Here is a 17,743-nt window from a genome sequence, read left to right on the forward strand (position 1 = left end):
CACTGACTGACAGAGCAAATGCAACACCAAGAAGGAGTGGTCAGAACTTTATGCCAATTGCAGGGTAGACTGACGTCACTGAGGTATGCTCATGATGTGAAATGCGCCGCTGTGCTGCGCACGTAGCGAACGATAAATGGGACACGGCGTTGGCGAATGGCCCACTTCGTACCGTAATTTCTCAGCCGACAGTCATTGTAGAACGTGTTGTCGTGTGCCACAGGACACGTGTATAGCTAAGAATGCCAGGCCGCCGTCAACGGAGGCATTTCCAGCAGACAGACGACTTTACGAGGGGTATGGTGATCGGGCTGAGAAGGGCAGGTTGGTCGCTTCGTCAAATCGCAGCCGATACCCATAGGGATGTGTCCACGGTGCAGCGCCTGTGGCGAAGATGGTTGGCGCAGGGACATGTGGCACGTGCGAGGGGTCCAGGCGCAGCCCGAGTGACGTCAGCACGCGAAGATCGGCGCATCCGCCGCCAAGCGGTGGCAGCCCCGCACGCCACGTCAACCGCCATTCTTCAGCATGTGCAAGACACCCTGGCTGTTCCAATATCGACCAGAACAATTTCCCGTCGATTGGTTGAAGGAGGCCTGCACGCCCGGCGTCCGCTCAGAAGACTACCATTGACTCCACAGCATAGACGTGCACGCCTGGCATGGTGCCGGGCTAGAGCGACTTGGATGAGGGAATGGCGGAACGTTGTGTTCTCCGATGAGTCACGCTTCTGTTCTGTCAGTGATAGTCACCGCAGACGAGTGTGGCGTCGGCGTGGAGAAAGGTCAAATCCGGCAGTAACTGTGGAGCGCCCTACCGCTAGACAACGCGGCATCATGGTTTGGGGCGCTATTGCGTATGATTCCACGTCACCTCTAGTGCGTATTCAAGGCACGTTAAATGCCCACCGCTACGTGCAGCATGTGCTGCGGCCGGTGGCACTCCCGTACCTTCAGGGGCTGCCCAATGCTCTGTTTCAGCAGGATAATGCCCGCCCACACACTGCTCGCATCTCCCAACAGGCTCTACGAGGTGTACAGATGCTTCCGTGGCCAGCGTACTCTCCGGATCTCTCCCCAATCGAACACGTGTGGGATCTCATTGGACGCCGTTTGCAAACTCTGCCCCAGCCTCGTACGGACGACCAACTGTGGCAAATGGTTGACAGAGAATGGAAAACCATCCCTCAGGACACCATCCGCACTCTTATTGACTCTGTACCTCGACGTGTTTCTGCGTGCATCGCCGCTCGCGGTGGTCCTACATCCTACTGAGTCGATGCCGTGCGCATTGTGTAACCTGCATATCGGTTTGAAATAAACATCAATTATTCGTCCGTGCCGTCTCTATTTTTTCCCCAACTTTCATCCCTTTCGAACCACTGCTTCTTGGTGTTGCATTTGCTCTGTCAGTCAGTGTATTAAAACAAAACCATATATACACACACACACACACACACACACACACACACACACACCGGTATATATGACAACCATATTTTAATTTGATTACGTACTTTTCGAAACTCTCTAAATGTAATAAACTAAAATAAAATAAAATTAATGTGAAGTACTGCTTTTCTTCGAGCTCACATACAGTTGAGTGCGTGCGACGGTTGCTTCTCCAATCAACTACGTCCATGTCCAAGTGCATAGGTAAGGTGCTCCGCCTATTTCTTTACATCAGGGTTAAACTTTTTTTTTTTGCTAGGGGCTTTACGTCGCACCGACACAGATAGGTCTTATGGCGACGATGGGATAGGAAAGGCCTAGGAGTTGGAAGGAAGCGGCCGTGGCCTTAATTAAGGTACAGCCCCAGCATTTGCCTGGTGTGAAAATGGGAAACCACGGAAAACCATCTTCAGGGCTGCCGATAGTGGGATTCGAACCTACTATCTCCCGGATGCAAGCTCACAGCCGCGTGCCTCTACGCGCACGGCCAACTCGCCCGGTCAGGATTAAACTCTCGTGAAAAGCGGTATATGATACATTGTCCAATGATGTTGAGCAGAACTACTGAGTGTACAAAGAACACTTTTTCCTTTCAATTTTTAATTGTTTCGAAGATGACAGTTTTATTTTCACTGCAAGTCTGTTTTCATTTAAATGTGTATGCATATCAGAACAAACCTAAAAAAGTGATAACATTTCTTTTTCGAGCAATGTAGGCCTACATAACCACAAAGAGCTAATGTGAGTCAGAACATGTGCACAGCAATTTATCAGTAAGTTGTCTGATTACAAAATTTATATTAAAATACTTACTATTATAAGCATGGGTGACGTCACCAAGGGAGTGGTGCTACGTGTTCCACCCAGTAATTTTCCGTCACGTCCAGAGTCAGGTAGTAATCAAGTAAAAGTACTCTAATTATTTGTAACAAATACTTGCTTTTTAGTAACTTTTACTTGTAGGCCTAATCATTACTTTTTACAAAATGTAATGCATACTTGTAATTTACTTCTTAAAATAAAATTGTAACTGTTACATTCTAGTAACTGATATAAATTACATGGAAGCAGAAACAGGAAAAAATGAAGTGATGTTGAAGATAACTCTTTTAGTTCGACTAAAGCACAACCAGTAGCTCTACCAGTGCGGGAGAACCGTCTTACCTCTCCAGTACTTCCAAAGACATCAAACTTATCCTACAATATCCATCACTGCTGAGAATGTTCTTAAAATTAAACACAGTGCCCCTGTTCAGCGTCTTTTCAGCAAACGAAAAGATGTACTTCGGTTTAAAGATGAGAATTTTCAGAACCAATTGTTTTGTAAAGTAAATGGCAAATTATTTGAAATGCAAACTAAAATACAAATTATGAGAAATATTCATTTTGGAAGTTTCAAGGTATCATGCTGAGCCTCACTTGGTGATTATATGCTATTAACCCTCAAACACACACATATGGGGCGGAATCCACCCCAGGCCATTTTATTTCCTTGTGAAATGTACAAATAACTTTTCTGCTCTCTCACCACCCTTGTACCTCTCCCGCTGGTTCCCCTTTCATGTTTTCACTCAAGGTCAACCAGTTCCTGTGAGACAGTCAAACAGTGCACATCGTAAGTCACTGACTGGGGTGGATTTCACCCCACGTGTTTGTGTTCGTGAAAGTAGCAGTCACTCAAAGGTGAAGTGCAGGCATTCTCTTTGCTTGCTTGTCTTTGTTACAGTAAGTAAATATCAACCATTCTGTTTTCTTTTGTGCAGTTTATTTAGGTATGGTGTGGTAGTATTAATGTAGAAAAATTTGGACTTCAATTCTGAATAGAAATTTTCTTTTTATGTTCAGTTTGAACAATATTTTACGAGCAGAAACTAGTACAGAATGGATAGCTTTGGGAAAGCCCAGGAGAGAGTAAGGAATCTATTTGACTCCATAGATAGTGATGATTTAATTCCAGATGACAGTAGTGATGATGAAGAGGATGTTCTAAATGAAAGTGAGCATGATACAGAAAATGGGCGAGAGTGTGAAAGCAAAGATTTAGCCAGTGAAAGCGAGGCATATGATGATTTACCTCTACTTCAGAGGATGGATTTTTACAAAGGGAAGGATGGTTCTGTGTGGAAGAAACATCCTCCACCACAAAATATTAGAATGAGGGCCACAAATATTGTCATTACACGTCTGCCAACAGTGAAAACTGCGGCTAAGGCGGCAAAAACACCCATTGATGACTGGTCATGTATGATAGATGATTATATTCTTGACACCACTGTTACATGCACCAATATCTACATAAACACTGTCAGCAGAAAGTACGCACAAGATTGAGATGCAAATCTCACTAACAGATACGAACTGAAAGCCTTGCTGGGACTGCTCTATTTTGCCAGTGTGATGAGATTAAATAATCTGAACACCAACGAACTGTGGAGTAATGATGGCAGTGAAGTTGAATTGTTTCCTGCAACTACGGGAATAAATAGATTTCACTTCCTACTAAGGTGCTTGCGATTCGACAATATCAACACTCGTGAAGAACGAAGAAGGGCGGATAAACTAGCTCCCATACAAGATGTTTTTGAAATGATCGTCAAGAATTTTCAGAATGGATTCTCCCGTTCAGAATATGTAACATATGATGAAAAGTTAGAAACTTTTCAAGGAAAATGTCCATCCTGGCAGTACATAAAGAGTAAGCCTGCAAGATATGGTATCAAGATTTTTAGTCTGGCAGACTCTCGGTGGTTCTACACTTGTAATACGAAAGTGTATGTTGGCATACAGCCAGAAGGACCGTATTGTGTATCAAATTCTGCAGCTGATATAGTGAAATGGTTAATTGCCCCCATCAGTGGCAGTGGACGGAACATATTTTTAGACAACTGGTTTATGAGTATTCCTCTCGCTAAGGACTTGCTGAAGGAACACAATCTCACTTGCACTGGAACTATGCGCCTCAATAAGCAGGAACTGCCAAGGGAACTGACAGAGAAAAAGCACAAGGAGAAATATTCAAGCCTCTTTGCATTTTCTAAGGACATGTCCATAACTTCTTATGTTACAAAGCCGGGAAAAATAGTTGTGGTCGCCTTGACAATGCATCATGACAACAAAATTGATCCTGAAACTGGGGTTCAACAGAAACCTGTCATGATCACTGATTACAATTTAAATAAGGGCAGTATTGATGTCGTTGACAAGCTCAGTGGAATGTATACTGTATCTAGAAAGTGTAAACGTTGGCCAATTACAGTATTTTTTGGAATGCTAACTTACATGTTGCAGCCATAAATCCCTTTATTATTTACAGGAACAATACTGGACTAGAGAATAAAAAATTTAGAAGATTGTTTCTCAAAGAATTAGGTGTGCAGCTCACAAAAGCACATATAGCATCTCGGGCTACTATGCAGACCCTACCTGCTCATCTGAAGGCAGTGGTATTGAAGTTGAACCTTCCCCCATGAAACAACTGAGAACTTCCGGTAGCTGTGAAGTTTTCCCTCGGAAAAAGGACAGGAAAACTCAGACATCATGCTGCAGTTACAACAGGCTTATCTGCATGGAACACAGAATTGTGTACTGTGAAGTGTGTGCTCCTGAGTGGAAGACACAACACCCACCCACACCAGCCATATTTTTAAAGCACAGGATACTTAAAACTCTACTGTTGATTGTTAAGATATATTAATTCTCATTTAAAATTCAATTGTTAACTAATACATATTTTGAGTGCATTTCTTTCATTCTTATTTCAAGTTAACTATTTCCTTTGCAAAGTTCAGCTTCCATAATTTCAGATTTTATTCAAATGAACATATATCTAAAGTGTATTATTTTGTTTCATTTATTATTGCGTTTGCCATATTTTAGATAAAAAGTTGGTTTCTAAGTATTTTCCTAGGATCTAAAGCGCATTTATTAGAAACATGCAAAACTATAAATGAAAAAAGCGAGGTACCGGTATGCATGATTCATTTTGTAAATACAGCGGAGAGGAGTTTCAAAGGAAGTATGCCCCTACACGTCGCAGAAAGAGTCATTCTCACATAATCTATCTTAAAATATACAATTAATGCAGTAATTCATATTTTACAATATAATGATATGTGGGGTGGAAAGCACCCCAAGCGTGTGTCTGTGTCCTGAAATCTGGCAAGTGTGCTTGAGGGTTAAACTATCATTCCATTCCCAAGGTAAAAAATGTCAGTGACTTCCGTAAGACTGGCATTCTGTGAAATAATTTTAATTTTATTGATGACAAGCTGAAAAAGTAATTTGTAATTGAGTACAATATTGTAGTTTTCCCAACAATGATCATGTCTCACGTCAATGTATTATTTCTTCCACGAACACGATAGCCAACTGGCATCAGCACTGGCTTCTGACCAAGGCAGATGGGATTCGCATTCCAGCCAATGTACGTCGGATGACTTAAATGAAAAGTCACGTCCTTGTGGTTCAGATTCCATATTATATATATTTAAAAAAAGAGCGTCCCATGGTTATAATATCAAGTCATGTAAAACAACTGTACAAGTTTCCTGACTTATTTCTTTTACAATGCTAAATGCAGTTTGTATGAATCAGAGTAATAAAATTGGCCTACCCGTGTATAACATCATGCCTAACCTATATCATGCAAGGAGGAAAGAGATTTTCATGTTCCAAATTCTGTTTACTAGTACTTACTTCCAGCAACTGAGGATTTTTTGATGGCAGTGTCAAGAGGCAAGTTGAGGCAATGCTGAAGAAGTGTATTAGGCTGACAATGGATGTTTATCTTTTTCACTAGAACAGTTGAGGCTGTAGAAACCAGTATAGTAACTATATAGAATGTACTTGTTTGTTTATGAATAAACCTAACAGCTTTTTCTATTACTCAATTTAGAAGTTATTTTTATAAATAAGAAATAGGCCTACACCTTACTATTAAAAAATAATTTGTGTATGTGACATTTACGATGACCCCCAACAGTTAATTTAGTTAACGGTGCCATCAGCACAAATATGACAGTGTGTAGGGGGGGGGGGGGGGGGGGGGCAGACCTGGGAGTACATAGTATTTTTAATATTTTGGAATATAAATGGCAATTTGTATTCTGTGGTAGAATATCCCACGGTGTTCCCTGCCTGTTGGTGGGGAACGGTACTACCGGTACCGCTTCTATGTAATACTGATCTTTAAATCATTTTCTTGAAAGGAAAACACCTGACTAGACTAGATTTTTGCCTTTCCCTGAGAGTTGGGGGGGGGGGGGGGGCGGAGCGCGGCCCCACTTTGCCCCCGGGTATGGGCGCCCTTGAACGGCGCTCGTTATTACTAGGTAAATGTACCAATAGCTGACACCTTTGCCTGGTAAAACCAATAGGTGACACTCAGCCTAAACGCCGTAACACTAAGGAATTTCCACATTTCCAGGGAGTAATGCAAGTAGTAGTAGTAGTAGTAGTAATAATAATAATAATAATAATAATAATAATAATAATAATAATAATGTTATTGGCTTTACATACCACTAACTACTTTTACGGTTTTCGGAGACACCGAGGTGCCGGAATTTAGTCCCGCAGGAGTTCTTTTACATGCCAGTAAATCTACTGACACGAGGCTGTTGTATCTGAGCACCTTCAAATACCACCGGACTGAGCCTGGATCGAACCTGCCAAGTTGGGGTCAGAAGGCCAGCGCCTCAACCGTCTGAGCCACTGAGCCCGGCAGTAGTGCAAGTACTGGCAACATTGGTGACCCTTACTTGACTACCTGAACTGATCCATAGGATCTTTTTTTTTGCTATTTGTTTTATGTCGCAACGACACAGATAGGTCTTATGGCGACGATGGGATAGAAAAGGCCTAGGAGTGGGAAGGAAGCGGCCTGGCGTGAAAATGGGAAAACCACGGAAAACCATCTTCAGGGCTGCTGACAGTGGGGTTCGAACCTACTATCTCCCGGATGCAAGCTCACAGCTGCGCGCCCCTAACCGCACGGGCAACTCACCCGGTTAGCCATAGGATCAGTGGTGTGTGTGTGTTTCCATGTGAAACAAATCTTTGGGAGACTTGTGAATGTATGACTCAGTTCCATTGTTGGATGCGCTTGTGAACGGTTGGCTGTTGAGAGAGCTCTTGCATTATTGTAGTGATAAAGTAATTAATACCTATTGAAATAGCTTAATTTTGTGTGTTTGTGATTCATTTAGTGCTATTTATATATTGGTGTTTAGTGCTTGTTGGTAGAAATTGGGAGTAGTGATATTTATGTAAATTTTATAACAAGTAATTCAGTTGGTCTTCAGTAAATTACGTTTTCTAGGTTAAGTAGGCTAGCTAGGTGTACCTTGTTTCGAATTTAGGTTTAGGAAATACTTTAGGTAATAATATTAACTTTTAAAAATTTGTAAATATCTGTAGGTTCGTTGGTATAATACCGACAAAGGCAGATTATCATAAGTAATAGTACCGTAACTTCCGCAGCAACTTTTCCGGTATTTCGTATAGATATCCGTTCAAACCATCGCGAAGGTAATAATTTACTAAATTAAAAAACACAATACGCCTGTAAACTTCGATTAAAAAAAGAAGTTAAAGAAATTACACGGCAATTTCACTGGATAATTACGGGACTTAACAGTTTTTGCATTGTTGACGATTGTCGTTACCGTACATTCCGACGAGATCAAAGAGTACGGGCTACAAGCACATGGTAGTTGTGTAAACAAATACGAAATAAGCTGATTACCTTATTTCGATAATTTGTAGCCTAAGGTCCCGGCATACTTTGCACCTTCGTTCATACATCGATTAAAAGTTAATAATTAAATTCCTATAGGGCCTATCGTAATAATATTGCAGTTCAAGCCCTGAGGTAGTTTTGACAGAAATTATGTAGACAACCTCTTATTTTTCGGCATTTAAGGGCACATTCTCCGTCCCGCATAGTAGGGAAAATAATAGTAATCCATCAGCGGTAAAATTCATATAACCACATTACAGTTTAGAATTTTAGTGCAGATACAGTATATTTAGATAGTACAGTATCTTATCTGCTATATTTGTGTGTATCTTTGTGTGTGTATCTATTAGAGCATAGTACTAATAATAATAAACTGTCTAAGCACTTAGCTTTGTTGGTAATCTTTGAATACAGTAGTTCGTGCAAATTTCAAAATTGCAATTTCAATTTCTGTTTGTGCTTAGTAGTGACATACTGTACCGGTACCGTAATTAGGATACGTCTGAACGTAGTTTCAAATTATTGTAGTGTAGTGTACAGTAGTATACGAGTAATATCTTATTAGACATTAGCGTGCTTATTTTATTATTGTAAAATTATTTTAAATTTTTTGTGTAGTATAGTAGAGGTATCTGTAGAAACACTCTTACTGAAATTCTGCTGTTGTAATTAGGAGAGGCTTAACTGCAGTATAGAATTGTGTAATTTTTGTGTATTCCTTACGGTATTCAGTAATTAACACTAGTTTTTATCTGTTAGGGTGTTGTAGGATAAAAATAGAATACGTCTAAGTAGTATTATAGTGTAGTAGTATATTAATTACCTAATTGCCGTGTGATTTTTTTTTTTTTTTTTTTTTTTGCACAAAGCAAGTTATTGTACTTTTCTTTTCATTTTGTCTGTAAAGAATGGCTAAATAGTGCAAGTGTAGAAGCTGTGGGTGTGGCGAGGCATTGAGGGGAATGAGGGAGGAGTTGGAGAGTTTGCTCGTTGCTTTATGTCGCACCGACATATATAGGTCTTATGGCGACGATGGGACAGGAAAGAGCTAGGAGTGGGAAGGAAGTAGCCGTGGCCTTAATCAAGGTACAGCCCCAGCATTTGCCTGGTGTGAAAATGGGAAACCACGGAAAACCATCTTCAGGGCTGCCGATAGTGGGGTTCGAACCTACTATCTCCCGAATACTGGATACTGGGCGCACTTAAGCAACTGCAGCTATTAAGCTCGGTTAGAGAGTTTGAGGGAGATAATTAGGATTCTCACAGAAGACAGGAATGAAGGTAGGCCTCCCTCAATGTACAGGTTACAACGGAAGGAAAGGGGGGTAACTGTAGAAGACAGGTGGTCTAATGTTCTAAGGGGAAGGAGATTGCAGGCTAAGGGCTCTATTCAGGATCAGAATTCAGGACAGGTGCCTGTGAGAAATCTGTACGAGCCACTCCAGGTAGAGCAAGAGAGGGAAGATGAGGAACAGGGAACTGTTGCTGAGATGTGTGGAAGTAGGAGGAAGGGAAAAGGTACGAAAGGAAAATGTAGAGTAGAGGATAGGAAAAGACAGGTGGAACAGGGTCATGGGAGGAAGAAGTAGCTTCTGCAGCTATCAGGAAAGATAGGGCTGACCAGGAGGGGAGGGGATCAAAGGAGGTGGATAGGGCTGAGGCTCTGGTCATGGGGGATTCCATCGTTAGACACGTGGGGAAAGTGTGTGGAGGAAAGGGAACCAGGGTAGACTGTTATCCAGGAATTAGGTTGAGGCAGATGCTGAGAAAAGTAGAAGAGAAAGAGGAGGGGAAGGAGAAGGTGGTAGTGTTTCACATTGGTTCCAACAACGTAAGGCAAGCTAATATAAGTACCAACATAGTTGGGTATGTGTGGGATCTGGTAAATGCAGCACGGGTGAAGTTTAAGAAAGCGGAGATTGTTATCACTGGAATACTGTGTAGGAGGGATTCTGACTGGAGGGTGATTGGGGATTTAAATGAGACTATGGAGTGGGTTTGTGGGAAACTGGGAGTGAAATTTCTAGACCCTAATCGGTGGGTGGGAGATAGGGATCTGCACTCAGATGGCCTTCACGTAAACCGCAGTGGTACGTATAAGTTAGGAAATTTGTTTAGAAGGGTTATAGGGAGATACATTCAGGGAAACAGGGTTGTCTAGGGAGTGGGGATGAGGGTACAGAGATCTGGAAGTCAAGTAGGGATGACATAAAAATGTTAGTGTTGAACTGTATAAGTATTGTAAAGAAAGGAATAGAATTAAGTAATTTAATAGATATATATTTACCAGATATTGTAACAGCCGTTGAATCATGGCTGAGAAATGATATAATGGATGCAGAAATGTTCTCACGGCACTGGAGTGTGTGACTATTCTCATTTTGGTTCCGTATTGAAGTTGACAATACATTGTATTGAACAGGTGGACTTATAATATTGTAATAATACTTGAGACATACTGGAGTGTGTATCGTAGAGATAGGATAGGAATGGTGGGAGGGGGAGTGTTCATTCTGGTGAAAGAAGAATTTGTAAGCTACGAAAAAGTTAAAGATGAGAAACATGAAATTCTAGCTGTAAGGCTTATTTCTAAAGATAATAGGCAACTTGATGTCTTTGGAGTGTACAGACCGGGAAAGGGAAGCGCTGACACGGATTCAGAATTATTCGATAAGGTAATCAGCTATGTGGGAAACGGCATGGAAAGGAATGTGATAGTAGCGGAAGATCTTAATTTACCAAATGTCAATTGGAAAGGAAATGCAAACGTCAGAAAACATAACCAACAAATGGCAAATAAGCTAATATGGGAAGGACAGCTGATTCAGAAAGTGACGGAACCAACTAGAGGGAAAAATATCCTGGATGTGGTGCTGATAAAACCAGATGAGCTCTATAGAGAAACCGAAGTAATAGATAGTATTAGTGATCACGAAGCTGTTTTTGTCGTAGTTAAAAATAAATGTGATAGAAAGGAAGGTTTTAAAAGTAGGTCTATTAGGCAGTACCATATGGCTTATAAAGCAGGCATGAGGCAGTTTTTTAAAAGTAGGCCTAATTATGATCGGTGGAAAACGGTAAATAAGAATGTAAACAGACTCTGGGATGGGTTTAAATAAATTGTTTAGGAATGTGAAAACAGGTTTGTACCTTTAAAGGTGGTAAGGAATGATAAAGACCCACCTTATTATAAAAGAGAGATAAAGAGACTAAGAAGGAGATGCAGATTGGAAAGAAATAGAGTTAGTAATGGCTTTGGAAGTAAGGAGAAATTGAAGGAACTTACTAGGAAATTGAATCTAGCAAAGAAGGCAGCTAAGGATAACATGATGCCAAGCATAATTGGCAGTCATACAAATTTTAGTGAAAAATGGAAGGGTATGTATAGGTACTTTAAGGCAGAAACAGGTTCCAAGGACATTCCAGGAATAATTATTGAACAAGGAGAGAGTGTATGTGAGGATCTTCAAAAGGCAGAAGTATTCAGTCAGCAGTATGTAAAGATTGTTGGTTACAAGGATAATGTCCAGATAGAAGACGTGCCTAATGCTAAAGAAGTTTTAAAATTTACATATGATAACAATGATATTTACAATAAGATACAAATGTTGAAAACTAGAAAAGTGGCTGGAATTGGTAAGATTTCTGGTGATATACTAAAGACAATGGGTTGGGATATAGTACCATATCTGAACTACTTATTTGATTATTGTTTGGTTGAAGGAGCTATACCAAATGAATGGAGCGTTGCTATAGTAGCCCCTGTGTATAAAGGAAGGGGTGATAGACATAAAGCTGAAAATTACAGGCCAGTAAGTTTGACATGCGTTTCATGTAAGCTTTGGGAAGGCATTCTTTCTGATTACATTAGACATGTTTGTGAAATTAATAACTGGTTCGATAGAAGACAATTCGGTTTTAGGAAAGGTTATTCCACTGAAACTCAACTTGTAGGATTCCAGCAAGATAGCAGATATTTTGGATTCTGGAGGTCAAATGGACTGTATTGTGATTGACCTGTCTAAAGCATTTGATAGGGTGGATCATGGGAGACTACTGGCAAAAATGAGTGCAATTGGACTAGACAAAAGAGTGAATGAATGGGTTGCTATATTGCTAGAAAATAGATCTCAGAGAATTAGAGTAGGCAAAGCTTTATCTGACCCTATAATAACTAAGAGGGGAATTCCTCAAGGCAGTATTATTGGACCTTTATGTTTTCTTATATATATATATATAAATGATTTGAATAAAGGAGTGGAATCAGAGGTAAGGCTTTTTGCGGATGATGTTATTCTGTATAGAGTAATAAATAAGTTACAAGATTGTGCGCAACTGCAAAATGACCTCGATAATGTTGTGAGATGGACAGTAGGCAATGGTATGATGATAAACAAGGTTAAAAGTCAGGTTGTGAGTTTCACAAATAGGAAAATTCCTCTCAGTTTTAATTACTGCATTGATGGGGTGAAAGTTCCTTTTGGGGATCATTGTAAGTATCTGGGTGTTAATATAAGGAAAGATCTTCATTGGGGTAATCACATAAATGGGATTTTAAATAAAGGACACAGATCTCTGCACATGGTTATGAGGGTATTTAGGGGTTGTAGCGAGGATGTAAAGGAGAGGGCTTATAAGTCTCTGGTAAGACCCCAACTAGAATATGGTTCCAGTGTATGGGACCCTCACCAGGATTACTTGATTCAAGAACTGGAAAAAATCCAAAGAAAAGCATCTCGATTTGTTCTGGGTGATTTCTGACAAAAGAGTAGCGTTATAAAAATGTTGCAAAGTTTGGGCTGGGAAGAATTGGGAGAAAGGAGACAAGCTGCTCTACTGAGTGGTATGTTCCGAGCTGTCAGTGGAGAAATGGCATGGAATGACATTAGTAGACAAATAAGTTTGAGTGGTGTCTTTAAAAGTAGGAAAGATCACAATATGAAGATAAAGTTGGAATACAAGAGGACAAATTGGGGCAAATATTCATTTACAGGAAGGAGAGTTGGGGATTGGAATAACTTACCAAGGGAGATGTTCAAAATTTCCAATGTCATTGAAATCATTTAAGAAAAGGCTAGGAAAGTAACAGACAGGGAATCTGCCACCTGGGCGACTGCCCTAAATGCAGATCAGTATTGATTGATTGATATTTCCCTTCTTCTAGACACATTCCTTAAGAGGTATCGTAAGTTGGAAGTTTCTTATACAACTTGTTTTGTGTAGGAAGGTGAAGTTTTTTACTGTATAATGGTTTGCAAGATTCTAGGCTCTATTTATTTGCTTTAGTTGAAAATATTAATCTTAAATTGCATATGCTATTATGGGTATCATGCCTCTGCTGGCGGGACCGAGTGTTTACAGCGCACTATGTCTTTTGGTATAGGCCAGAGCAATTTTGTTACTTTCATTGACCTGTTTCAGTCTTATCCTTGGCTTTGACAATATAAAAGTGACTGAGGTATGTGATGCTAGTAATGCCATTCCTACATAGCCAGTCCCTACTATGAATGGTGTGAAAATGTTGCTCATAGGGTCGGTTGATGCATGTATTTCTGTGGGCTTGGCACAGACTGATATGTAGCCCACTAGCAACTTCTGGCTCAGTAGTGAAAGCAACGGGAAACTATCTCGCTCATCGTTTCCCTAGTATGCTGCTTCAGTGATGCCTAGGCCATCTATGACAGCTGATGGTGGAGATGTTGAGGATCCAATCAGCCTTAGGGTTGAGGACTTAACATACATACATTATGGGTGCCACCTATTGGTCTTACTGAATCCCATTGGCCCAATGGTTGACAGAGGTGTCAGGCATTGTGATTTTGTTCTGCAAGAGAGTTGGCTATGCGAAAAGAGTTAATTTTTAACATACATGGTAAATCATGTTAATTTTATTATAATTTGACTTCCAGAACCAGTAGTTGAGAGGGGGGTGTCAGGCATTGGCTCGCTGATTAGTTCTTTACATTTCTTTTCTTTTATTCCTAGATTTAAAATGTAAAAAAAAAAATTATTAACAGGAGACCATGGCTGATGCCACAGAAAAACTGTGAAATGAGAGTTCTATGATGGCAGCAGCCAAGGGAGTTCCTAGGGTGACACTAATGTATAAAGTCATTTGATTTCATTGTTTGTGTGGCTTGAATTTTCAAAACTTTGAAGACTGATTTCTTTCCATTTCTACTCCAAAGACTGATCTCATAGCTTCTTTTAATATAAAGATTGCTTCCATCACCTTTTCTTAACTTCAAAGTCTGATTTCATTCATTCATGTTTACTTTTGAGACTGACTTTTCATATTTTCTACGTGCTAGCAACTGTTTTCCTTGACTAGCACTATTAGAAATTTTCATCCTTGTAACAATGATCTAGATTAAATGTTTTTGTGTGTTTTAAAATATGTCATCTATTGGGAATCTTGACTTGAGGAGGTGTCACCTATAGGGACTAGTGCTAAAAGTGAGGATAAATTTAATTAACAATTGTCGAATTAAGAAAATGGACAACTAAACCCATATTCCAGCAGTCCAGGCCACTCAAGTTAGTTTCTTGTTCAATAAAATAGCATTATGTGTAAGCGCAGTTCTAATTTTGCCATTTCTTTTCACTTAACGGTGTCAGCTACAGGAACTGTTACCTTAGTGTACTTCAGTAAAAGTGCAGTAAAAAATAAACACCGATTAAGAATAATGTTACACAATGCAAAAAGTTAACCAAGTAAAAGGTTAGGGCCTACATACTCCTTATACTGGTATGGAGTTTGTCCACAAGTTTAATATTAACTGTGTATTATTGTCAGCTTACAAAATTTTGGCCAGATTTTTTAACTCATCAGAACAGAAATAATAAGTCTGTGCAACAGGTATCCACTTTTAAAAACAAATTACTAATATATAACATAATTAATCTAGTCTTAGAGTACAATGGTATTATGGTAAATGCAAGAATATGCTGAACTAATCTCAAGTGAATTCATCTCAAATGGCAATAGGCCTATAGGAAAAAACAACAAGGAGCTTACTAATTGTTTACCCTAGTTCATGCTAAATTGTGTCCATGTATAGAACATATTACTGAAAAAATATCGTAAGCTACTCTTAAAGCAATTATATTTCGTCCAAATATTGTACACGATGAACACAAATAATATCTCGTTCTCTCCAGTAACATGCTTTCCTACAATGTCAAATATGTGTTTTTCCTTTATGTGCTTTTCCATTATGATACCAGGGAAATTTGGTCATGTAACCTATCGATGGAGATATTTTCATAAAGTATTTCGGCAGTTTGATCTTAAACAAGACACAGGTAACTAGCCTAGTGTTAATTCTGGTAAAGCTAGTCTAGGTGCATGATCGGAAATAATCTTTATTGTCTTGCTCCTCCAAATGCCATTGTTCTCCGAGGTCTCCAAGTTTGTCAAGGATATTCGGTCATTATCACCTACGAACACATTAACTTCCCGACCGAAAGCTAAAAATAATAGTGAATGTAAATAATTGATATGTCACTAGGAATAAAGCTATTATTTCGTAAATGTCACCGAGTTTTTACGGGGAAAATGCAGGGAATCATTAGCATGACAGCTGGAATGGCATATAGCTGTGAATCAGATGGGTTGTTTAAGTCGCAATGAACAACTACATTACTGATATGAGCTGACAGCAAATAACTTGGATGAACTTCAGGGTGACACCGTGTCGAAAGAAAAAGAAAAAAAAACAACAATAAAATGTTTACGTTTTGAACTGAACTCACGTTACCTGGTATGGTGGCGGTGGACCCAGCTGATCAGAACTAGACGAATCTCTCGTGCTATCGCTACCTCTTAAGAGCGATATATCATCTGTTGTGGAACCTTTGAGACAGTTCCCCATCTCCAGAAAGAATTCACACAACTAAATTTTTCACAACAGAGCCACCACCCGTAGAACACATTTACGAAGAAATGTATGAAGACGGATCACCATCTACAAAATCATTTACTTTGCGATGACCTTATCCTAAGAAAACGTCACAAGTAATTAACAACAATAACAAAACCTTATTTCCAAGCATTGGTTCAGGGGCATCACCATCACTTCTGTGATACTTTTCCAACACTGCCTGTCATCCAATCTAAAAACTGAATTATATAAACAAAAGAAGCACGCGGTCGCACAGCTATGTGTATTCCACGCGGAGAATAGGTAAGCAGAAATCCAGCGGAGTGATACATAACACAGACGATATAGTGCACAATATACACATAGTAACTTAACTTTCATTGTAGTGTGCGCTTTTCTCTCCTTATTTAATAAATTATTTTGGCGTGTCATAGTCATGTACAGACAAGAAGTGTGTTACCGTACGGCTAAATAAAAGAAAGAGGAGTCCGTATAGCATACTTAAAGACCACTAATGTTGCAGCAGTCTATAAAGGTAAAACAGGATTTTCCTACGTTTATTAACGTAAAACGTAACTTAAGCTAAGACTTAAAGTCTTACAAAAACTTATAATTTATTTTATCCAATAATTGCAAGTCAGTATAATGGTAAATTCGGCAAAAATCTGCTCGTATTTCATACATTTGAATAGTTATAACAAAGGTATGCAGATGGCGGGGGCAGTGTCATTTTATTATTATTATTATTATTATTATTATTATTATTATTATTATTATTATTATTATTTATATTGCTGTAACAAGGTCTAACGTAATACTTTCCTGGATCTGAGATTGAATGTTTTAGATGTTAGTAATTTCATTGTGTATGCGTCCGGAGTAACATTTCAAATTGCAAAAAAAAAAAAAAAAAGTGATAAATAGCTATACCGGTTTCATTTTAAGTAGTCATATCATTTCTATTTCTTGCTTTTGAATACACTAACTGCTAAGATCCCAACGGCTGACCTTGATCAAAGTCAGTAGGCCTAAAATAGTTGGGCCCACAAGAGTTGAAGTCTGACGTTTAGCGCCACCAGCGAGAAAAAGTTGACTAACGCTGCTCGAAAATGGCCTGTTGCTATGGCAACGATAACCGATATGCCACATTTAAGGATGCTATTGCCATGTGGGTTGACTTGTTCTCAGTCGCTTTGGTCATATTATTCGGAGTGGTACTGTGTTAGCTGTGTTAGTTAATGCTGGTTTATGTAATAATTTAAGTGTTTGTTTCCTGAATATTATTTTCGTTAGTTTATTTTTTTCTAAATTTATCAGCGGCTAGTTGTGCACTTCTGTTCTCTATTTAAAATGTGCATTTGTTGAGGTTATTGTCAGTTTAGTGAATATGAAATTCATATTTATCGGCAATGACGTGTTCTGCATTAAATGCCGGAATTATAACACGAGTTTACGAACGGGTCAAAGTTTACTGAATTGCATTAAGCCAACATAGTTGATTAAATATTCAACCTGTATGATAGGGTGATTACAGTATTCCGCAGACCGAGGTAACTGCGCCCCATCTAGCGGCAAGGATAGGAATTGTGCCGGCTGCCGAAGCCTGTTGCACTACTTTGGGGCAGTGATTAATGAATGACAAATGGAATGATATTGGAGAGTGTTGCTGG

General features: G+C 39.5%; 2 protein-coding genes across 2 annotated transcripts in view; both read right to left on the bottom strand.

Annotated features, from left to right (window-relative positions):
• Positions 1-16,351, bottom strand: part of LOC136863043 (RING finger protein 11) — a 70,387-nt gene extending 54,036 nt beyond the window's left edge. The window contains exon 1 of the mRNA XM_067139363.2: positions 15,951-16,351. Within this exon, the coding sequence (XP_066995464.1) occupies positions 15,951-16,064 (114 nt within the window). The 5' untranslated portion in view covers positions 16,065-16,351. The remainder of the gene's footprint in view (positions 1-15,950) is intronic.
• The window catches only part of LOC136863661 (cuticle protein 38-like), a 491,074-nt gene extending 474,720 nt beyond the window's left edge, over positions 1-16,354 (bottom strand). The window contains exon 1 of the mRNA XM_068226028.1: positions 16,231-16,354. Coding sequence (XP_068082129.1) covers positions 16,231-16,245 — 15 coding nt within the window. The 5' untranslated portion in view covers positions 16,246-16,354. The remainder of the gene's footprint in view (positions 1-16,230) is intronic.
• Positions 16,355-17,743: the final 1,389 nt, after the last annotated feature.

The sequence above is a fragment of the Anabrus simplex genome, chromosome 2 (genome assembly GCF_040414725.1).
Source record: "Anabrus simplex isolate iqAnaSimp1 chromosome 2, ASM4041472v1, whole genome shotgun sequence".
NCBI lineage: Eukaryota > Metazoa > Arthropoda > Insecta > Orthoptera > Tettigoniidae > Anabrus > Anabrus simplex.